This window comes from Zosterops lateralis (genome assembly GCF_965231275.1).
Source record: "Zosterops lateralis genome assembly, chromosome: 9".
In the NCBI taxonomy this organism is placed as follows: Eukaryota; Metazoa; Chordata; class Aves; order Passeriformes; family Zosteropidae; genus Zosterops; species Zosterops lateralis.
The window spans coordinates 27,632,593-27,656,746 of NC_139769.1; the positions used below are offsets into that span (position 1 = coordinate 27,632,593).

Here is a 24,154-nt window from a genome sequence, read left to right on the forward strand (position 1 = left end):
GTCTGTTTATACTCTGATTTCTTGTGTGTTTTGAAATCTCATTGTACTCAGTGGTGGAAAATTGGCTGCTTAAGTAAAGGCATGTTAAGGACAGCTCTCTACAGTAGCTGGAAGGAAATGCTTCTCAAATGTATTGTCCAAGTTGGTTCTGGTTAATAGTCTCTTGGGTATGTGAACTTTCCTTGGCTTCTCCACCCATCTTCTGGCACCAAACAGAATTCTTAGCATTTCAATTTAAAAATAAAATAATTAATATAAATCTGTGCTGCCCTTCTAAATTGTCTCCCAATAGGAGTGAAATGTTCTTCAGTAATAACTCATAAAATCACTTCTATGGGTTAATTATTCCTACTAGGGAGGGGATCCCCACAAAACAGCAACATAAATCAAATCTCTTCAAAATATTATAATTATTGTGTTTCTATAAAAATTCCCGTCTCCATTTCCCCCGGTCTGGTTGGGTTTACTGTTATGAGATGCAATTGCTCAGCAGGACTGCTAATTAGATGTTACCAGGCTTGTTTCTGCAAGGTTGTGACCTATAAATTTCTGTTTAGCATTGCTGTAGGACAGACATTTTCTCTCCACTGGTTATTATTTATCCTTGCTGAGCTCATGTGTCCCCTTCTAGGATTTTGGAGAGAAGTACCTGTGGCTTTACCCTTTGGATATAAGGGGGTTTGGATTTGCCCTGGGAGATTTGTGCTGTCAGTTTGCAAAGCATACAAAAGGGAGGATATTTGGGAACACATGCATGTTTGTGCTTAGGCATTAGATGTAAATAAAAATTAAAATATAATTTAAAATAGAAAATTTTTTGTATGAAAATACAAATCAGCTAAAAAGCAGTGTAGTGAAAAACAAAAGGTTTTGCCTTCATGAGCTTTGTATTTTACAAGTTTTGGGGAGCAGAGCAGGAGTAAGGAGGAAGAAAGTGAGAAAGTGAGGGCTCAAGGGTAGCAAGTGTTTGGGGCAAGGATGTGGCCTTTATTCATCACAGCCTAAGCTACTGGAAGGAGAAGGAAGCATTGACTAGAGGGAAAACCCAGCTGAAGAATACCTGAAATACTGCACCCTACCTCCAGATCCTTTTAATTAGCCAGCCCATCCTCCAAGGATACATTAATCACCCTTCCTGGGGTTTGCCAAAAGCGTGGGGAACCTGCTCCACCTGTTGAGGTGGTACCTCAGGAGCCTTGAGCTCAGCAGGGCAAAAATGTCCAGACCAAGCTGACCTGCAAGAAACATCCTTCCCCTGGCACAAGGTTAGCTCAGCACTTGCAATTCTCTGCCTGGCACTGTTACTTCTTCCCCTGTTGCCTCTTTCTGTTACAGCTGGTTTCCCACAGCACAGAATCCTAAAGTGGTTGGGGTTGGATGGGATCTTAAAGATCCTCCAGTTCCAACCCTCTGCTGTGGGCAAGGACATCTTCCTGTAGACTGGATTGCTCCAAGCCCTGCTCAGCCTGGTTTTTGAATATCACACAATATCATGCAGAGTAAACAAGAAGAAAGAAATCACCCACTCCATTCTGAAATTTTGGAACAAAATGAAGCTTGATTTGCCAGCCCTGACTCTGTGTGGTAATGAGGACAGCAAAGCACTCTGAGTCAGGAGGCTCCTGAGCTTTGATGCCAGCCTGCAGCTCAGTGTCCTGCTTTGACCATCTTGGTGGTGACCTCCTTAAGCTTAATCAAAGGGGATTTTTCTCCCCAAGCTGGCTTCCCTCCCTAAACCAGGTGCAATAGCTGGGTTAAATTACACAGAGAAACCAACCTCACATAACCTTTAACTGAAGGTTAAAGGGCAGAGCTGATGAAAAAGGTTACTACAGGTCATTGCCATACTGCATTAAATGTGGGATTCAGGTTATTTGCCACAAGACATCTCTTTGCATAAATCTAAATATGGCTCAGGATCCCCATTGCACTTTTATAAAGTCCAGGCTCCTTCCTCTAAAGTTTTGTGTCATTATCATTAAATGATGAGACAAGTCCCATCTTTTGTATATTAGTGTTGATTTACTGAGATGCATGAAGACTTTTCAGATGTTAGTGAGGAAAATGGAATGAGGAGCATTCTGGTGCTTTTGCTTTTAAGTAGGTCAAATCAACAAATTTGTGTGTAATAACTTGGTGGTTCCAGGTTCTTCTGAAAACATTCTGAAGATGCCAGAAGGAAGCAGAGTGGGTGTCTAAATAGCAGGGGGAGTACTGCTGGGCTTCTTCTACATTATATTTGAACACCTTGAGGTGGCCCCTTACTAAGTCATTTGTTTTAAGTGGTTTTATGTATTTTAAAATACAGAAGCTAACTTTAGCCTATATGCCTGAATGACCTGCTTAATATGCAAAAACATGCACATTATTGCAGCAGATTTTAGTGTCCTGTGAACTCTCCCTTTGACAAGGGAAATAAACTCTCTTCTACAAGACACCAGCAGGGCTCACAACTCCTCTTTTCCCTCTTCCCTATAGTCTGTTGAGGCAAGAAAAAACCCAAACCCAAAATAAACATCTAATTGCTTGTGTGTCTACCCAGGCATCAAGAAACATTCAGGCTGAAAATAGCTAAAATTGTGCAGCAGCAACTGGCTGTGCAGTGGTGGCAGGGTGAGTGAGTTTAAAGCATCAGGGTTTTTTTTTTAAACATATTTTTCTTTGTTTTTCTGTAATTCTTTTTCATAATAAACATCACCACACACAGGGATTGGTTGGTTTGAGATAGCATAGGGTGTGTTTCTCTAGAGGTGGGGAGTTCAGCAATCCTGCCATTGCTCTGGGAAATGAAGTTTATGGTGACATCAGTGACAATGAAAATGCCTGCTTTCTGGAAAGAAAGCCAAAGATGAAAGCTTCTAAAAGGGACAGCCTGCATGGTGTAGTTGAGGCTGCACTGAAAGAGTGTTTGGTGTTCAGTTGTTTGTCTGGAATTTGTTGTGGGCACTATCTCATCACCTGCTCTGTTCCTGTGGCTCTTTCTTGTCTCCACAGAAATGCTTCCCTATCTTTGCCCTTCCCGTACCTCCCTCCTTGACAGGAAAAAGCAGAAGGGTCCTGCTCTTTTGAAAGTGGTCTGTGACAGATGAATGTCATCTGGCTGATGCCTTCTTGGCGAGGGTGGGGGTAAAGCAGTCTGTGAACTTTGGTCTTGGTGCTTTTGCCAAGCTCTGTGCACTGCTTGTGCCGCACATCTTTAATTTTGACCCCGAGTACACTGGTACATTTTTTTGTGTGCACCAAAAATGTGTGCAGGAACTGAAGAGCTTTTGCTTTTAAATTGTTTTGTTGGGGTTTTTTTTGCACAGCTGCCTTGGGCCAAGGTCTTTTTAAAGTTCAGGACATTTTTTCTTTTGTCTTCTTCCTGCACTGCTGCAAAAAATAAAGAATGAAGAGGGAGCAGCCCACTCTGGATGCCTGGTGCTGAAGAGGCTGTGAGATGGAGATTAGGGGTTGGTGAGAGCAAGCACTGAGAGGAGAGAACAAGGTGAAGGGCACAGAGCTGGATAAGAAAAGGACCATGCATAAATTAAGAGGAAAAACTGCAGACTTTTTTTTCTCCCACGAATAATTAACTTTTCTGCTATTCTCCATTTTCTGCTTTCTAAACCTCTCACGAAAGCCTCTCCTTGCTTTGGGGAGAAGTGTCACTTGAGAACCTTCTCAGAACTTGGCAGCTATGTAATAGGGGCATGTAATCTTTTATAATCCTCTCTACAGGTTTGTAATAACCATTTCTGTTTTGAGATTCCAAAGTGTTTTGTAGGCCAAGTGGGAATTTACTGTGAGAGAAAAATGTACTTAATATTCAGGAGCAAAGATGAGTGGTCCTGGGCAGGGAACGAGACCTGAATAAGAAGGAAGGGAAACCTGCTTAAGCATTGAAGGAAGGGTCACAGCAATGGCTTCAAGCAACTGCGGGTTGTTTGAAATCTTCCTTATCCTGGGAACCAAATTGGTTTTTTACAGGGACAGCAGCTTCTGTTGTGGTGATGTCATGAGATTGGCGAGGCTGCACAATGAGCCGCTTGTTTGCAGGCACAGGGAGCCTGGGCCCAGCACCTGCGTGTTTTGTAAGGTCCCCACCTTGATTGGGTTGTGATTTCTGGTTCCACTTGTTGAGCCACCAAGTGCACGGTGATTGCCTGATTGGAAGCTGCTAGCACTGATCCACCTGGGAAGGTGCTGATGCCTCCTGACAGGCATATCCTTTATGCTGTGTCCCCTGAACCGGGCTGGGGACAGAGCAAAGAGCAAGTGGTGCAGCCCAGGGAGGCCAGGATCAATTACCCTTTGTAAGTTTAGCATTCAGCAATCGGCTATGCTGCAAGTAAGAAGCTTAGAGGAGCTCAGTAGTATTCAAGCTAATTGGTAGCTTTAAACTGCTATTAAGAGCTCCCCACACCTTTTGCTCAAAGAAGCTGCTCGGTGACAGCAAGCTGGTGCAACTTTCTGCTTTCTAGTCAGCATTGCCCTGCCAGGCCAGTTTGAGCTTTATGCCTAATTTTTGCCTCTGCTGTTAGCTCCTTAGCTCTCATTTTTTGGGACTTTGCAAGAAAGCTTGATACTGTTGGCACACTCAGCATCTGCTCACTAAACTAGTCGTAAGATTTTAAGACTTGCGGTTTCTTTTTGGAACGGCTCCATAATTTTTCCTTTTGAAACTAAAATCTCGGTGAAACTGCTCACATGGTTGTGGCCTAACTGAATTTGTGCTCTCGAGCTTCTGCAGAGCCCTTGGGTACCAGGTAACACTGAGGCCTTTTAGGAAATGTCAGGGGCTGAGGGTGGCAAATGTGTTAGCACAGGCCTTGGGAAAGGTTTGGGTTTGGAATTGCGTGCGTTACGGGGAAGTGAGAAGGGAAATCTTGGCTGATCTCTGCCATAGTCTCAGCCTGGTGTGAAAACTCCTGAGCTGTAGATAGGCACAGTGGTGACGTTGCAAGAACAGGGCAGATGTATTGACTCGGGCCCAAGGGAAGTTGGCAGGGCTCAGCTGGGAGCTCAGCTGCAGGAGTGAGGCTGCTGTACCTTGCTCGCTGCCGACTGACTCTTGTACAAACAAGTCAGATCTCTCCTAGGGAAGGAATTGAAGGGGTGGGAATGATGTCAGCCAGAGATCGCGTCCTGCTGGGAGATGCCAGCCTTGTTGAACAGTAGCATTCTGTATTTTGTCTCCTGCTGGTTGCAGGGGAGACAGCCCTGGGCTGCTAAGGCATTCGCTCATCTGATGGTTTATTCCTTCCCACTTAAAAATTCCTCCTGACATTTTCTTAGTGCAGAAAATCCATAGGAAATTTAAGAATCTGTCTGGTAGCTCTGGTAGTGGACAAAACCTTGATTCTACCTCTTTGAGTTTTAAAGGTTAGTCTTTCTTCTTTGATGTCGAGGTGAGAGTGCTGCATGTGAGAAATTCCAAGCAGCAAGGTGACCCTTCTCCCACCTCATCACAGAGCTCAGCAAAGCTCTCCCAGCAGCTGCTGGGGAAAAGCTATGCCTTTAGCTGAGGGCAAAAGAGACACACAATTCTCATTCAGAGTTAGTGAAAATCCTTCAAACCTCACCTGTGAGCAGTGAACAGCAGGTAGCTTCAGACTTCCCATCTCTAAATTTTAAGAGATTCCTTCTCCCAGAGCTGGCATACTGATGGTAGGGATGCAACAAGCACGAAAATTGCCATAGTCACATTTCTTTGAGGATGTAGGGCATGAAATTTTCACCTGACTGAACAGTTTTTGCTTTAATCTCTCTATAACTCATGAGATTTTTCACTGGGAGAGTGAAAACCAGTCTTGAGGCTGTGTCTGATCACTGCCACTCAATAAAAGAGCAGAGGAAAGTTAATAGGTTCAATTGGCAAGATTGCCCTATACTTGAAAAATTAAAGATCTTACGAAGAATGTGTGTTACTATGCCAAATAGATTGGAATCTGAGAAAGTCATGGCACTGGTCATCGCTTCTGCCAGCTTCTAAAATACTGTTTTCACCCACCTAAACCTTTTTATGACTTTATTCTGTGCAAAATGGATTTTCCAGGTAGTGTTTTGGCTGTGAGCTGTTGGCATGAGAGCTTCTGAGATCTCTGAAACCTGATGGTTTGACTAAGCCTGCTTTACCTCCTACCCAGGATATTAGATTCCCATATAAGAATTTGTTTCATCATTGCACGCAGCTGCTGGAGGAGAGCAACTGGATTCAGCTGAATCGAGGGCTGATCATTGCATGTGCACTGAACTTTGTTGAGTGTGGCTATTATATGTAAGGGGAAGAATTCACACCAGATACTTACCTCTGTAATAACATCCTACATAAATGGCGTGCCTCTTGTCCCAAAGGATCTCCTCCCTCCTAAATGCCACCTGCTGCACCAGGGATTTGTTGCTGACCACGAAAATGTAGGTGCCTCCCAGCTGAAATGGAGCTGTGCCACAGAGTGATTTAGAGGGGCAAGTGAGCACTGCTGGATCTCACAGTAGCTATGAGGAGTTTCCTAGAAAGGAAGCCCATGTTGTGCTTGCAACAAAGTGGTAAAATTAATGGTGGTGTTTCTCATTTGTGCTGGTCATATTTCTAAGTGTGTTGTGATTCAGAGAAGAATTAATCAACCCTGAGAGCATCGTGTTTTCTCCATAGCAAGGGAGTCTCTGCAATGCCACACACAGTATGTGCTGAATTTTCCCAATATTATACCATTAGTCATGGGCATTGTGTTTTCTGTGTTGGGGAAGTGTGGTGGTTGTCTGTACCAACTTGGAGGAGTGTCCCTTCCTCTTCTAAGTGAGTTTGGGCATTGTGACAGGTTCTTCTTTGAACAGTTGTTTTTGATAGTGTCTGTCTGCACTGTTCTGGTCTTGGTCAGATCAGAAACCATTGCATATGGCTGGGAGTTGGTTTGAGAAATAAATGCAAATGAAAGCTCTGTATATCAGCATGAGAGAAAATAGAAGTTGCCTTGGTTGTGCTTTCCCCAGCAGCCCCTCAGTGGCTGGCCTCTCTCATCCTCTGCCCTATGCAGATGTTGAGATTGTTGCTCTTGCAGCTGGGCCAGGATTCCTTCAAGGCCTGTGCAGGTCTGCAGATCTTCAGCTGAGCATCAAGAGCTGTCTGAACTGAGTGCACATACACACACAGCTGTGTGCCACAGAGCTGCTGTTGCTGTTTGTTTTCACTCACATTAGTGAGTCACTTTTGCAGAAATCATGCCTTCCTTTCAAGATTTGAGCAAATGGAGCATGTTGAGACACTGTGTATTTTCCTTTCTGCCACATCTTTCCCTTGAATCTCTTCATGACCTCTGAGATGGTGGAAATTGAGTGGAAGGACTTGTAGTTGTTATTCATCTTTGAAGCTTCATGTCAGTAGTAAGGCTTGTTTCAACTTCTGCTCAACTTGCTTTATCAAGGTTGGAAGTGATGGTTATTCAGACTGGACTGTGTGCTCATGCACAGCTGGGTAGGTTGGGGTTCTGACAAGCTCTCAGGTGACAGCACTTACCTAAAACACTTTTCTCTCATCCTGTCTCTATGGTAAGTACATAAAGCACTATGGAAACATTGACATTGGGCAAGCAGACCTGTTGTCAAAAGGTGTTAGGGCTCCTACTAATCTCCCTTCGGGGGAAAAAAAATTCCTCCCAGCATACAAACTTGGCCACCACATTAGTTACTCAGCTGCTTGGCAGCTCCTTGTTGGAAATACTAGGAACAGAATATGGACCCTAATAAAGTCGAGGAAAAATTGGCAAGTACTTCAGTTAGCCCTTGATTTCACCATAGGAATAGTGCAGTTCAAAAAAAGGAGCTCTGAGGCATGCCAGGGGTGCTCTTGTCATCACTGGGATGGAGGGTTATTTCTGTGTTTTTATTGATGGTAAGTAGAGAGTGCTTTTTGGCAGAGACTGAAGGCATGATTTTGCCTTTAATATAGTTTTGTTGGCTTGATTTCTGGTAATTCTGCCCTTTTCACTAGCCCTGAGGAGAGAAGATGCTGCTTTTCTGGTTGTAGGAGAACTGTTGGGGACTAAATGATGCTCATTATCTCTTGGAAATAATTTTCTGATTCTGCCCATTGCCTACTTTTTGGAAAACGTTCTCCACTCATGAATGCATTTGGAATTTTAAGGAAAATAATTGTTGCGTGTTTGCAATGGAAGCTTTCAGAAATGTTCCCATCTGATAGGACTGCTCTGCTCCATAAATACTACTAAACTGCCATCAGTTTTCCTAAGATGTCTTACCCTGTCTGTGGGGATTAGCCTGGCTCTGGCTGCTGCTTTCCTCCTTTCCTCGCCCTGCACCACTCAACACTTCTGTTGTTGGTATGTGATTATGGAATCCCTGCCCCTCTATTTTCCCCCTTCTTTAAAAATAAGCCCTGTACTTCAAGAATAATAAGGTACAAGTTGTCATCTGGCTGAAAGAAAGGGAGCTTTGTGGATATTTATAACATGGCTAGTGGCATTTCAGAGCCCTGAGGAAAAACAACTCCATTTCCAGTCTTCAGCGATGTAGGATGTGGCAGGAGGCAGCGGCAGGGATGTACCAAGAAGGGGATTTTTTCCAAGCTGTTACTTAACTGATATTAGCATTTGAAGGCACATAAGGCCTGACCTTTAATCCTATGTGTAGACTTGCTGATCTGCTTACTTGAATGCCTCATTGTAGTGCTGCGGAATGAAGGGATTGCATCAGACCCAGAGAAATCTTCTGTCACCAGAACTTGCCTATTTAGGTGTGTGGCTGCATGAGCCCATCCCACACGGAACATCTGCACACTCAGAGCTTTCTGATGCACCTCCCTGATTTCCTCTCCAGCTCCTGTCTGAAGTTGCATTCATCAGTGAGTGATCATTCATCTCCAAAGCTCAAGCCTTGTTGTATGACAGAGAGTAGCCCCACAGTTAGAAAGGACAGCCCTGACCTGCGCTCCTCCCCAAAAGTTTCAATGGTCCTAGTTACACATGGCCTTCTTGTAATTCATTTCAATAGCCAGTCAAACCATGGTGCTTAATTAGTTTTATGGGGCTTTAGTGGAAGAGGTTTTATTACATTCATGTGAAAAGCTGGAGCCAAGAATGTAAAATGAAAAGCGAAGATGAAGAGTACCGGAAAGCAGAACGGGGTTTACGAAGCGACCAAGTGTGTATGTGATACTGTGCAAAGTCCCAGAGAGTCTTCTATCTAAACTGGTAACATACCTCAGAATAAATTTTGAAGTCCCAGCTGTTGTGAGAGGCTCCAAAGATATCAGCCATGCAGGAGGGTGAGCTGAGAAATAATTTGAATAGGTGGGACTGAGGCACCAAAGCTACACCGAGGGCTTTGTTGCGTGATTTCTGGGAACACACGTTCCCCATCCGTGTCCTTTGCAGGATCAGCCTGGGGGGAGGACTGGGGTTACAGGATCCAACACTGTGGAAAAGCAACTTGCTGCAGAGAGCACTTGGTCAGGCTTGCAAGGGGTGGTGGGGCTGTGCCCCGACTTGAGTTCAAAAGGACACCAATACAAACAGGAAATGTGATCACCGTGGTGTTCTCTGGGGGTGATTGACAGCTCCAGACACCGGCATGGCATGTCACTCTGCCAGCAGCCTGTGGAAAGCTGTTCTGACGTAGCCAACCCACTTGGCAACAGAGCCATGGCTGGCTCACAGCGCCTGATGACTCAGTTAAGTCCTGGAGTTGTTATTGCAGTGGAAGAAGTCGTTCTGTTCTTTAATTCCTTTGTGCAGCCCATGGATCGGTTGGATAGTATTCTGCCAAGGCCTGTAGTTAGAAGAAATTATAACACAAAGATCTTTTGGGGCTGGGCAAGTCGTGACTGTAGATTCTGCGTTGGAGCTGACGGCCCAGGAGGGTTTTCTTTTGCCATCAGAAAGTTTACCAGCAGTTCCAAATACAGCTTGCTTGGTTATTGCTCAGTGCAGCAGCTGGAGGCCCTCTCACTGCCAGCCCACCCACATGAACAGGACAGGGCACGCCTGCCTTCATCCTTTTCTCCCCCTGCTGATTTGTCATGTGCTTTCCTTACCCAGGAGACCAGTCCCCAGAGCCCTCATCTTCTCATTTCTGTTGCACACTCATACCAGGAACTCGGGGCTTCATCCTTCTCGCTCCTCTACTCTGTCAGGTTTGTCATGCTTAGGCAGGGGTAGGGCTCGTGTGCTGCTGTTTGGGAAGCCAAGGTCGAAGCAGGAGCAGCAGTGGTTTTGTTTTACATCTGGTTTGGTTTTTGGTTGGACACCATGATAAATGTGAGTTGCAGCTATGCCAGAAATCTACCTGGAGGGTTCATGTCTGTAAAATGGACTAATACATAACTTGTGGGAGAGTCTGGTGTGCTCCAGGAGTTTGCACAAATGCACTTTTGCTTCACAGAGCTTATGGTGGCTTCCCTTCATTAAGCTTACATTTAAATAGAGTTTTGGGCAATTTTGGGACACACAGCATTGGTTGTCACTCTCACAAACTGAGTTGTGTCAGAGAAGTAACAATATGGAGCCTGATTCTGCATCTCAGCTTCTTCCCTGAATTATTTTACCTGACATTAAAGGCTCAAAGGTGCACTTCTTAGTTATTCAGAGTAGAAGGAGTCATGCAGCCCTCTCCTTCTTTTTGCTCAAAAGTTGCCTGTTTCAAGCACTTTTCTGAACGATCACAAAAATCCTAATACAGTATGACGTTGAACAAGGCACTGAAAGCCATATTCCAAGTCTGGCTCTAGAAGCTGACACATCCCTTGCAGTGCAGAGGCAAAGTTGCAGGAAGAGAGCATGAAGATGCTGCATGTTTTTTGATAAAGAGGAGGACGTGGAGGGTCTGGAAGGAGGGAAGTAAATTGGAGGGGTTCCTTGGTCCGGGTTTAACACTGGGCTGGCTCTCCCTGGAAGGTGCTGGGTGATTGAGGATTCGCTGGCCTCTAGTGGTGACGCTGGTGAGAAACTACGAGAAGCAGCTGTGTTGTCTGTGCATATTACTGGGTGTGCTAAAAAGCAGGTAGTGCTACAAAACATTCCGGGTTTGAACACTCACTTTGCTCCTGGAACAGTTAAAGGAGGTCCTAGACACCTATGCAGGAAGTCCCTTGATTTTTGCAGTGTCTGTTTGAGACCCCTGGGACTTGAGGGATCTGCAGTGTCCACATTGAGAATGGATGATTTTTAGATCATTACGAGCAAATTGTACAGAACTAGAGTGCAAGATACAAATGAAACTTAATCTTACCAAGCAACCAAAACTTAATATCAAAACTTGGTAAAGAAATGAATCATAGAATCCTGGCATGGTTTGGGTTGGAAGGGACCTTGTTAGTAGTGACAGGCACAATGTCATATGCAGCTCAATCATGAGAGACTTATGGGAAATTGATTTTAAAATAAATTTTAATAGATCAGGACCAGGAATCAAACAGCTTGGGTTATGATTTGGTTTGTGGGTTTTGGAGGGGTTGTTGGGGGATTTTTTCAAGTATGAGTTTTTGTCGCTCTAGTGTCTGGGGATAAATGAAAATGCACAATTTCATCAAGCAGGTTCCCCACCAAAATGTGCTAGTAAACTCTTCTCAATTAAATGCCCATCCCTTTGAATTTTTCCTTCCCTTTTTCAACCCTGCCTTCCTTGATCCCTGTCTTCCTTCCTATATCTCTCTATCCTTAGTCTCAAATAATCCACTTTATTAAGATTTAGAGTACATTCAGGGCTGTACCCCTTTGAACCATGATTTTGAGAAGGGAGTGGAAGGAAGATTAAGTTTTCATAAGAGCTCTTGGTTTTTTCAATATATTTCAGCCTTTGGCAAAGACATTTATATTCATCTCTGGTATTGTAAGATATGCTATAAGTAAATAAATATTTCTAGCACATGGGTGCCTCTTAGGATTTCCATTTTACCTTTTAAAATGCTGAAACAGGCCCCACTAAGCACAGAGTGCAGTTTTGGTTGAGATCTCACTGCAGAACTGTGAAAGCAAAGAAGGTGGCTGATGCCATGTGTTAACATTGTGGTTTTCTGTTCCCAGATGTGAAAGGACCACCCACCCACAGACTGTCCTGTGGCCAGTCCCCCTACACAGAGATGACAACATGGGAGAGGAAATACTGCATCCTGACAGACAGCCAGCTGGTGCTGCTCAACAGAGAGAAGGAGGTGAGACAAGCTCACATTGGTGCCTCAATACTTGCCCTTTGGCCTTTATTGGTAAAAGGAGAAGGCAGCTTTCTTCATCTCCCCTTTATTTCACTCACGAATCCTTTGAAACATGTGCAAGGGGGAAAGGGGAAAAAGAAATTCTTTGCTGGGAGAGTGATGAGACACTAGAACAGGTTGCCCAGAGGGGTTGTGGACGCCCCATCCTTGCAGGTGTTCAAGGCCAAGCTGGATAAGGCCTTGAGCAACCTGGTCTAGTGGGATGTCCTTGCCCATGGCAGGGGGTTGGGAGTAGGTGATCTTTCAGGTCCCTTCCAAGCCCTTACCATTCTATGAAAAGGGGAGCTGAGCTATCCTGTGTATGGATGGGGTGGTGCACACAGTTACAGTCCAGCTGGCCCAGATGCTCGTGGCATAGAAGAGGTGACAGAGTGCAAACTGCCTCCTGGAGTTCTGCAGCCTGTGTTTGTCTTCCTATGTTACTGCTTCTTTTAATGGTAGTTAAAGCCATTACAGGTATGTAAACCTGCCTTTTTATGTCATTGGAGGCATAAAGGAAGGGAAAAGTGAAGGCTTTTTATCCATGAATTTTAATCTAATACCATAGTTTCCTATATTTGGAGATGACCCAATTTTCTATGGTTTTTCTTGATTCTTCTGCATCTTCTGTATATGGCTGTTAGACTGAGAGTGAGACCTGTTTCTGGTGTAGAACAAAATACTAGTCAGCTGTGTTCAGGTTTATTTGCAATGAAATATTGCCTTGCATAGGGAGAGTGGGAGGAAATGGTTTAGAGAAGGACTTGAGTTATTAGCAGGGAACAGCATTAATGCTGATGTGTGGGAGAGGTGATCAAACACAGGAAAAATGGAAGCCCATTTAATGGTATTTGTTTACTATGTAATTCCTTTTCTAGTCTGACAGGACTGACACCTGAGGAATTGAAGTGTACTCTGAAGAAACTTACGGAGATGTGAGAATCATTTCTAAAACAGTGCTTTACCAGCATAGCTGGACCAAAAGGATCCATCTCGTTTAAGAAATGTAATTGAGAACAATTATGGCTTGTATCACAAATAGTTACCTGAAGGTGGTAATCATGCACTTAGGGGTTGTTATTTCTCCTGCCACAGACAGCTGAAAGCATTTTGCTGGGAGTAAGATGAGTCTTTTGACTAGATCCTGAGGAGTAAATGTGGGAAGTCCAATGTATCACATCATTATATTCTGTGTTTAAATACACTCTGTTTTTTGTCAGAAGCTGAGGAAATTCAATATCAGACTATAGAGGGCCTGAGGTTTAAGTGTAACAATAATAAGAAAGCAAGCAGTAGTGTTAATTCTTGCAGTGTACACTCAAAGGAATGTTCCTGCACTACCACAGTGAGAAACAGCTTGTTTTGGGAAATGCTGCATGCAGATGGGCCAAGCAGACATGCCCTTGGTGCAGGTGTGACTCTGCATGCTGATAATGGGATTTATTTCAGCAGCCTGTAGCTAGAGTCAGATTTGCCATTCTGATTTTCAAGTAATTTGTGACTACTGTAAAATGAAAGGAAAAAGGGAACTCCTTGCAGAGCCTTGAGTGCTCAGTAGGAAAATAAGAGGTTGGTTTAGTCTGGCTTCTCAGTCTGCACACAGTGTGCAGACAGCCCCTTACAGAAACACACAACATACAGAACTGCCAGTCAGGAGGGAGACACGGGGCTGATACTCTGGATTTACACCTTCTTCTAATTTTTCTGAACTAGGAGTATCCCTTTGCAGTCTTCCTGGGAAAGGGGAGGGGAGGCAGCGCAGTTAAATTTTTCTTGGCAAGTCATTCAGAGTTGAAAGAGGCTCCATGAAATGTGATCTAGAAACAGGAGTGCACAAAGGCCTAAGGCAGCAGTGGGGTGAGATGCTTGTTAAGAGCATAATAGTGGAAAAGTCTGTACAAGGAGAATCATAAAAAGCTCTTGGGTGGGACCACTGGTACAAGGAGCCTAAGCAAAGACCAGGTGAACAAAGAAGAGGGAGGTTACTTTGAGAAAACACTGAAAATTATATTCAGAGTAAAATTATTGGGAAGGTGATGCTGGAGAAAGCCTTTTGCTGACTCAAAAGGCAATAGGCAACAGGAGCAGGAGAGATTCCTGCTCTGAACAGAGTCATTACTGACAGAATGAATAGGTCAGAATTCCTTTGGGCTGCTGAAGAGGATCTTAGAAACAATGTTCAGGACAGGACACTTACCAGTGAGCAAGAGGGTTTGGGGGAAGAAGGAAGAGATGGCAACAGCAGAGTGCCCTTGCAGCCCAGAGTGGACACTTGCATCATTGCAAGGCTGACATAACTTGAAAGGTGTAAGTCTGAAACATCTCATTTTATTCTCTGTCCATCTGCTTTGTTACTTCATGGAATAAAATCTGAGAAGCTTGGCCCGTGTGAGTCTGGAAGGGAACAGAAATGTGTGTTTATATTACCTTGAAAAACCCTTCTGCAAGTATGTGTGTCCAAGTCAGAAAGTGAAAAACATATACAAAATGTAAACAGGAAAATGGAAGAGTTCTCCACTGTTTCACTTATAATGCTAAGTTTGGTTTTTCTCAGTTAGTGCTTCTAAAATACAGCATTATGAATTGCAGATTTTTAAGACCAAGGGAACACTACAGAAATAAACACTATAGTAGAGAAAACTCATTTCTCAGTGTCCCACCACTATGGATTTATTGTCAAGGCAGTTCAAATAAAGTATATGCAAGAGCAATTTTGTGCTGTGCAAGAGCAAGAGTAAGTTGAAAATCAGAGGCCTTTTGAAGTGCAACTTAATCCAAAAATACCTGTAATTACTTAGACAAAAATAGTCTGGCAGTATCACCTTGTCTAGTGTAGAAAAACATTAATTACTTGACAACTTGTCAGCTTCATAAAATGAGAATAGGTGAGACTGAAGAATGAAAATCATTAATGAAAGGAAGAGCTCAATGCCCAAAAAACAAGAAAGAAAATGAATCCCTGTAGGAACACAAGAGACAACTTAGCAAATAAGGAGTCCTGAGTGACAGGAGATGTGCAATTATTACAGCATATCCCAGTGTGATAATATTTAACAGCATTTTCCAAGACAGGGGGAGCAGGTGTAGATTGATGCCCATACAAATCAGGTATTTTTTCCTACAAGGAAGAGTTTTCCCCTATCAGGAAGGTTGTTGTCATCTGTTCTGGGAAACCTGTTCCATGGGGTGGGAGGAGCTGTGAGGGTGCAGTATAAATGTCTGTAAAATCAGAGCCATTTAAAACAGGGAAAGGGAATGAGTGTTCATGAAGAGTGGTTCCAGACAGACAACACTGTGCACAGCACTGCCACTCTGAGGGATGTGACAAATGGCTGCACCTGGCTTTGGGCTGCTTTTTAGTTAGGCTTTGTCAGCAACTTGGCTGCAGTCCTGCAGGATGTTTTAGTCTTGTATTCACTTGGAAATGAAGATGAACAATACTTTTTACTGCGTTAGACTCTTCCATTTTCCTCTCTGCACCCAAACCTCATCTTTCTTCTTGGATTTAGGGTGGTTTTAATCAAGGGCAAAGGACAGCAAAGACCTATATCCACTGTGACAAGATCTGCTGCTTAGTGGTGCAGGTGACAGAGGCCAGCAGCAGCACACCTGGATGTATTTTCTTACTCTTCCATGTCTGTGACTGACAAGGGTAGTGCTATAACAGTGGTGATCCCGAGGGAAAACAGCAGGAGCAAACACTGCTGCGTGAGGCCCTGGGAGAAGCTCTTCCCAGATCTCACTGCCCTCCTCAAAGGACTTGTCACTTACAGCAAACATGTTTCACTTGTAAATAAGAGTTTGTCAAAGCTGAACCCATCCATAAGATAAGATTTGCCTCAATTCCCAAGCAATTTTAATTATTTAATTTCCAAAAGCCCAGAGAGATGTTTGCTGTCAACACTTTTAAAGTGGATTTCCATGTCAAAATTTCAGCTAGCTTCTAACTTTCTGAAGGAAGGTAAAAATTAAAATGAATTATTTAGCTGTTTTTCTGACATGATTCCAGACTTCCTGATTATTAAATCAGAAGAGTCTGAAAATTCTCAAGTTTACGTCTTGAACCACTTTTTCCAATCTTGAAAAATCTTATCTGCAATGAAGACTTTTTTTTTCACCTGCATTTTTAAAAAGAGACTATCTTAGTTTGCCTTTAAGATGCATTAAATGCTTGGAAAGCTCTTACTCCTATTTATTCAGAAATATGTCTCCCCTCATCATCAAACAGCTAGAAATTCCTTATACAGACTTTTTATACTTTAAAAATATGTTCAGTCGCAGGTGAGCTGCGATGCTGTTCAAGGATTTAGAGTCTGAGCTCTGAACCTATCCTCATTAAATGGTGAAATTTGTCATGGAAACATGACCTGTGATGAAAATTGTTAAGACTGCTAAAATGATCAGCATCTGGACTGTCCCTACGTACCTTTTTATCACAGAGTTAACACTGCTCAGATCCCAGTCCTGAGCCAGCAGCTTCAGCATCTCAGCTCAGGGTCAGAGAATTCCCAGGTTGGTGAAGTCTCAGCAGAGAAAGAAGATAAAGCTGGAGGGAAAAAAAAAGAAAAAAAAAAAAAAAAAAAAAAAAAAAAAAAAGAGCTGAAAGGCTGAATCACCATTAGAGTCCTGACTCTGCAAGGCTGTGTCATTCTCTTCAATCCTTTGCTGACCTGCTTGCTGCAGTGGTGGGGGATAGAGGAGTGTTGGGAAGGTTGCAGATGTCTGCCTTGGTCTTCACATGGTGTTTATTTGTGCACTTCCTTATGTTTTGGTGTCTCCCCATCCATGAATCCATTTGTCCAACCACAGAGCACTTTATACAACTGTTAAAAATGTGTCCAGTCCCAAGAGCTACAGAGCTGCTGACCATGCTGCTTTTACATGTTCACAAAGCTGTATTTTTTTAAGAGCAGGCTGGTCTCATGCTAAGCAATAAGCACTGGTCCTGAATCTTGGAGTTAGTTCTTTTTGTCAATATGAGACAAAAAAAAACCCCTAAGTCCAAGAGAGACTCATGTTTGAGGCCGATTTTGGAGAAGTTTTACTTCTCTAAATAACAAAGCATTTTTAATTCAGGTTTTAAGGGGATGTTTTTGAGTTACTTTGCTACTTTAATCTTGTCAATTAAATTCGGGGATGTTGTATATTCTCTGGTGTAGAACAAGCTATGTAGCATTAAAAAGTTGCTCCTTTTACAGTTTGTGGAATTATTGAGTGAAATAAACAATAGCAGGTTTTTCTCAAGCCACTATAAACACTAACGAAAGCAGGGTTTGGCTGGTGTGGATTGTAGTGCTCTAGGTGAACACAGCTCCACCAAGGGACTGCTTTTAGTGTGTGCCTGAGCATATGCTTTTGTTCTGGGGAAGTGTGTGGTGCAGAGAGCTGAGTGACCCAGAACTGGGAGCTGGGCTCTCAGACAGTCCTGCTGCTCAGGGCTCAGTCCCTCTATGATGGTCAGTGTTTTCTCTGGTATAGAGAAATAGATTTCTGTTCACCCCTGACTCCAGTGTACAGCAGCCTGTGTGCTTCTCCCGAGGACTCAGAGGACATTGTGGGCTCACTCCCCATCCTCCTTCTGCCCTGTGGCAGAGTCAGTCCATCCACAGGGTCCCCATGGCTATGGGGTGGCAGTAGTGGGATTTGTTTGTGTCAGTTGATTAAAAGAATGTTCCTGTCAAGCCATGTCTGAAAGCCCACAAAGGTACTGAAGTGTGCTTGGAAAGAGGGACCATGTTCTTTTCTCAGTGGGAAAAAAACCCAATGGTGGGGAAATCAAGCCTGCAGTAGCTGTGTTCGTCTAGAGCAAGCAGATAGGTGTAAATGCAGTGAGTTCACTGTGACAGGAGTGTGGCAGCGGTTTAAGGGGTGCTGAAGCAGGTGTGTGGTATGACTGGTAATAGCTGATCTGTAAATACGGCTCGCAGCATCCCACCAAAAAATTCTCTGAAGGAAATCAGGAGAGGCAGAGGATCAGGAGAGTGTGTAGAAGGGAATAAGACTAAATGGACCCTCCAGATGAGAACTGAAAATTTAATATGTGAATTTGATTGAAAAAATGTGGCATAAACTAGCAAAATTAGTCTCTGTTTAACTTACAATTGTGCTTTTGCACAGAGATTATATAGCTGTAAAAATCACCAGAAAAGACAATAGTCTGATCAGAATAAGCACCAGGCATTTGGGAATCTTGTTTTGAAAAATGGGCACTGTTTGAAGGAGACAAATAGGTCAGGATAGTAATAAATAACATTAAAAAGTGACCTTAAGAGAATGCTAAGTGCTTAGAAATCAGGAAATGCCAGAACTAGTTTCCAGAGCCATTGTAGTGTGCAGCCTGTTTCTAAAAAATGCAGTATCTCTGAGATCTTTTACAACCTTCAGTGCAAGTGAATGATAGCTTTTTGTTTGCTATTAATACTCATTTTTCAGGGTTGATGGAAGATATGAAAGGCTAAGCAGCACAGGAAATAGGACAGGGGCTTCTATTCCTTTAGGTGCCAGCTGTGTGTTATGTAGCCATATGAAAAGAAATTGCCATGCTACGTGTACTCAGTTGTCCTGTTGAAACCAAAGTCCTCTTCAAAAGTACACTGAGATGTTCTGTACCCTGTCCCTGGGTGCTGAATCTCTCCCTCATCCCTGAGGTTTCTCCCAACAGTTGGAAGGTTCAGGGGAGCCCCACTCAGCAACAAGTTCCAGGCACCGACAGAAGGTGTGGTAGCCACCAGCAGAATGTGTGGTGGCCACTGACAGAGCGTGTGGTGGCCACCAGCAGAACGTGTGGTGGCCACACCGAGCAGTATGGTTACCTGCGTGGCTCTCTGGGTTGGAGCAACCACAGATCCAGTGGTTCACCAATACTGAGCTCAGTTATTACCTGACCATACCTGCTGGACTATAGCCATGCTCAGGGGCCTTCATCTTTGGAGGAGGTTCCCTGCAGCCTGGAACCACCTGTGCAGCACCTTTGTCCACCAGGTAGCTGTTGCAAGTTTTATTGCTGCAAAGTTTTGTCTGGAGCCATCTCAGCAGCAGCCTCTGCCTGACTTTCCCAGCGTGGAAGCAGCCACTGGGGAAGCAGTTTGGAAAGGCAGGAATGCTTTGTTAGTTTTGGGGTCAGAGGCTGCTGGCACCTGCTCGTGGCATGGCTGGGCTGAGCGTGCTCTTCACCACTGCCCTGCTTTCCCGGGGAGCTCCGGAATTTTGTTTCAACGCCACAAATACCAAACTATGCCCGAGAGCTATTAGCAGATCAGTAGAAAATGAAGTCCCCTATCAAGATGGCATATTAACGGCGTGGCCTGGTGGCGAGTTAACAGCTGTTGGCATGGTTTTGTTCTCTGCAGGTGCCCACAGATGGGATCCAGGAGCCGCAGGACGCCTCCCGCGGGCGCTGCCTGCGCCGCACTGTCAGCGTCCCCTCCGAGGGCCAGTTCCCCGACTACCCGGCAGAGGGGGCCGCCCAACTAGGTAAGAGACCGCGGCCACGGGAAATAAATAAACCAGCTGAGCTGCGAGCTCCCGGAGGGCGGCGCCCTGCCAGAGCAGCCTGGCCAGGTGGGTGCTACCGCAGCACCTGGAGGTCGCACGGCCCAGGCGTTGTTGTGTGTAAATGCCTCCGGCCAAGCGACTGCCAAACACCGGGATTTATCCAAATACAGGGAGGTGGTTGTGGGGTGCTGGAGGAGCACGGCGCACGGGGAGATTTGTAGCTGTGTTTTTAGGCTCACTAGGCAGCCGTGGGATTTAAAGGTGAGAGCTGCTGGATGCGGGTCAGTGGATGCAGCTCTTGCAGATGGCTCTAAGTGGTTCCTGCTGGTTTAGAACTGATGGGTGGTTATGTTTTACCTCACCTCTGGAATTTCCTTGGCTTCATATTTTCACAACAAGCACCGAATAACAGGTTTTTCTCTGGCTTACCTCGTGCCTGTTCAGGGTGCAGTTCCTAAACAAAGCAGCCGTCTGCCTGCTGTTGGCTCTAATTATCCATATTGAAATTCAAGCAAAGCAAAAGATAGGTTAAAAAATATATTAAAATGTCATATTTAAAATGACAGACAAAGGTTCTGTTACAGTAGTTCCCCAAGTCCAGGTTTGGCCCAGTTCCCCCTCTTTTCCACCCCGTCTGTGGCTGCATAAAGAGCACCATTCCAGCTCTTCCCAGAAGAGAAGGAAGAGACAGCAACTGCAGACGTGTGAACTCTTCTTTCTCTTCCCAGCCTATGCAAGAAGCTTTCCTTCACGTAGGCTGGTGAGACTTAGGAGCAGTTCTTCCCTGCTTCAGCTGTGAAAAATGTCACTCCTGGGAGAGTGAGGTATGAGGAATAAACATGCAACTGTAAATAGTAAAGCAGCCTTGATAACTGCTATCAAAGGTAAAGAGCAGATAAGGTATTTTTCATTTCCCAGCCTCAGCTGTTTTTTTTTTAACCAAGAATTTTATTTTGCAAGTGTATTGCGCACAAGTAAGGAAAATCCTTAGATAGATAACTCTTGTAGATAGTTAATTAACACATTGCTTATAACTGTATTGCTTATTTATTTGTACTTGTCAATACACTGTTTAGCTCTTCCTTATTTGAGGAAAGCAGATAAGATTCTGTTATTTCTTAGATTCCAGATTGGCAGTCTGAAAATAAACAGGGCAAAGTTGGGGATTTAGGAGAGAAAACTGCAAACTACTTTGAGATGAGCAACATGAAAAGCGCCCTGACTGGATTTGCTTGTGGCATTTCAAATGCACCTCTAAATGATCAACTTGTTTTGCCATATGAATAAATGTTCATTCTTGTTTGGAACTAAACCTGGTATTAATCATATTTACCTAGTGTTGTAGGCAAAATACTTACTCCAAGCACATGGCTAGTGAGGTGGATGAAGAATTGTATTGCAGGCAGGCTGCACTAGGCAATGAATATTATTTGTAGCTTCACAAGCTAGAAAACCCTTTAAGATTTAAATGCCTTCTTTTTCTATACCATGTGCAAAAAAATGAGCAGATTTTTTTAGACTTCACTAAGAATCGCAATAGCTGGAAATCCCAGTGTTATATTTTTAAATGGAACCTTGTAACATTCTTGATTTTTCTTGAAGGCCATAGAGAATGGATGACTCTGCTATTTGGTATTTGCCTTGCTGTGTATTTTGCTTCAGTTTTAGATGCAAGTGGCATCTTGTAGTGTGTTATTTGATATCTGCCTGACAAGACTATATTAAAAGTACAGGATATCTACATGTGAGAGCTACAGCTGTAGCAAATACAGATGTCACAGAGTGTGTAGGCAAAGCAATTGGACATGCAATGGGAAGGGGAAAATTGAGCAATGCCCTTTCTGTGAGTATGGATGAGAGTGAGGGGGAGGGAAGGTCATATATAATCTCAGATTGCAGGGCCCTAGGCAGTTCCCTTGTTCTCACATCCTGGTTAAAAATGTCTCTTGTCATGATTACAGAATTCCTGCTAATGAAAAAAGTGGGTTGATAGCAAGCAGTGGGAATAGCTTTATGTCAAGATGCTGAGCCAGAGGACACATTAGTGAAGGGAACCATTGCACATCTTTCTACAGAGGAAGAAACAGATGGTGGCAGCCAGGACGTATCACAAGCAGTACAGATAACAACTGCACTAAAATAGCTTTGGAATGGACACCAAAAGCTGAACGGCGCAGCAGAGGCAGCTACAGTATCTGCTAGAGAAATTGCTATGCAGAGCTGATAAGAATATCAAGCTTGTCCTAGGGAAGCATGTGGATAACATGGCAACTGCAGGCCTTGCATCTGACTGTGATATCTGAAATTACTCCTTGCAGAAGAGCTCCTTAGGAGTGGCTCTAGTGCAGAGGTGAAGGCATAGCAGTACCATTTGCTCTTTTCCCTAATAAAGGTCATACCTCTCTTGTGATTTACTAATTGATAGATTTATTTATTAAAAATGAAGAAGGGTGGATAAGGTGAGGGGCTCTTTTTCATTTGTGGCAATAAAGTTATAACTTCTATGAGAATCTCCTTGTTAATGGAGCAAATGGAACAGTGAGTGTTCTTCAAGAGCTTTGCATAATCAGCAGTAGCACCCATTCTGCAGATTTCTGTGGCTTTCTTTACAGAATTATGCACACATCCGTGTAGCACCATTCCTAGGAAGTGTGTGGGAGAGAAACTACCCACGGGACATCTGAGAAATTGAAGCAAGAGCTCTGTAACTCCCAAAAGTTCAGCATTAAGTCAAATGTGCTTTGCCCAAGGGCTGCTGACGTCACTCTCGCTGGATCTTTCATTTTTCACCCTTGCTGCAGGGTTGTCTCAGCTGTTTGGGAGGCAGCTGCTGCACCACCATGGTTACAGCCCCGTGTACCAAGATAGACACCAATTTCCACATACTTCAGTACAGCAAGCCGTAATTTGTGATGGTTCAGCAGCTGCCAGAGGAGCAGCTGAACATCCCTTCTGTGCAGGCAGAAACCACTGTGGTCACCCTCGAACGAGGGCCAGAGGGGCAGACACAGAAAAGAAAACACAAGATAGAAAGTGACTTGTTTAAACACTGAAAACTAATGAGATCATTTAAAGACTAAATCCAGAGGCACTCAGCACATGCTGCTAGCTTAGAAGCTCGCCCTCTGCTTGCAGGCAGGGGAGAGGTTGTTGCTAATGCTGAGATTCTTAATTCCTGTCTGGAAGATAGACTGTACACTAAGTTGTGCCAGCAAGCCATCCGTTAAATATATGCCATAAAATTTCCTTGGTGCATAATCCCTATCATTGTAGTAATACCTCTGAGAGTGAACAGGCGCACTCTAAATATGTCATTTACTTGCTAGGATTTCATCTTGGCAGCACTTACTCAGAGGAGCCTCCATTCAAGAAAGCTAAAAATGTGGCTGTAATTTCTTCCTAACTCCAGCTTGACAGCCTCTAACCTTCTTTCAAGTGTTATTTGCAATGGGCCAGTTCTATTACAAAGTGTGATGCAGGCCCTGGAGAGCAGCACCTGAATGTCACAGGAAGAGGAACTCAAGCTGGCCTGTCTCCATTTTGCCTCCATTTCTGCTTCAGATCCTGCTCTTTTTCTAACAGGTGTATTTTTTCCTGTTAGGGAGATTACATCCTTTTAAAGGATCGTTGTTTGTAACAGTGTGTTGGAATTAGCCCATTCATGCTGTAAAAGCATGATTCAGATTTCCACCATTCATGCTGTTTGACAGGCTAGTAGCAGTTACCACTTCCTTTCCCAAAATAATTGTCTTCTCTCTTGCTCTGCTTCCTTCTCGCCACCTGCTCACTCTAAATGAGAGTTGTTAAGGAGACTACACAGCAAAAGTCTGGATTCTGGCAGCTTTGTTGCATTAATAAGAGGGGGGTTTTGCCTGTATATGTGAAAATATCAGGAGGAATTGAAAGTGAGGAAAGGCTTTGGGGTTTGGTCTTTGTTGCTGTTTTTTTAAAAATATATATAATTATTAGGAAAGAGCATAATCAGGGAAAGTTTTTGAGATTCTCTGATGCTTGGAAAGGCTAGTGGTGATGCAAATAAATCTTCTTTTATATTTAGAGGTGAAACCATCCAAGAAGAAAAAAAAGACTGTTTCACTCATTGAAGCAAGTTAACCCTGCTTTTTCTCAGTCTGAATATGCATCTCTCGAAAAAAGGTTGCTGAAGGCAGGTCAGAGGTGAAGATGCTCCTTGCAAATTTTAGGTTTGTCCTTACCACGAGTCAGTAGCATTGAGAAGGAAGCACTGATCTGTTTTGATGCCAGGCCCAAATTGCATTGCTACCAGGTCAGCAGGTAGCTGGGCAGAAATCTTGCCTCTGTACTCTTCTAAAAATCCAGAGGGTTTGGAATTGAAGGGAGCAATAGAAGGTAAAGTTAAGCAGCATCTGGTTTCGTTGCTGCTCTTAGAACAGTTCCTGCAAGTCTCTGCTGAGCCCTTCTGCCTGGGGAGAATTGCTTCAATATGTAGCCCATGCT

The 24,154-nt window shown here is 43.8% G+C and overlaps 1 protein-coding gene across 5 annotated transcripts in view; it reads left to right on the forward strand.

Moving 5' to 3' along the window:
- RASAL2 (RAS protein activator like 2) overlaps nt 1-24,154 on the forward strand; it is a gene marked incomplete at its 5' end in the record, with an annotated part of 163,455 nt that overhangs the window by 69,858 nt on the left and 69,443 nt on the right. For all 5 annotated transcript variants that reach the window (XM_083867829.1, XM_083867830.1, XM_083867827.1 and 2 more), the window contains 2 exons: nt 12,018-12,145; nt 19,534-19,657. In XM_083867829.1, the coding sequence (XP_083723955.1) occupies nt 12,018-12,145; nt 19,534-19,657 (252 nt within the window). The remainder of the gene's footprint in view (nt 1-12,017; nt 12,146-19,533; nt 19,658-24,154) is intronic.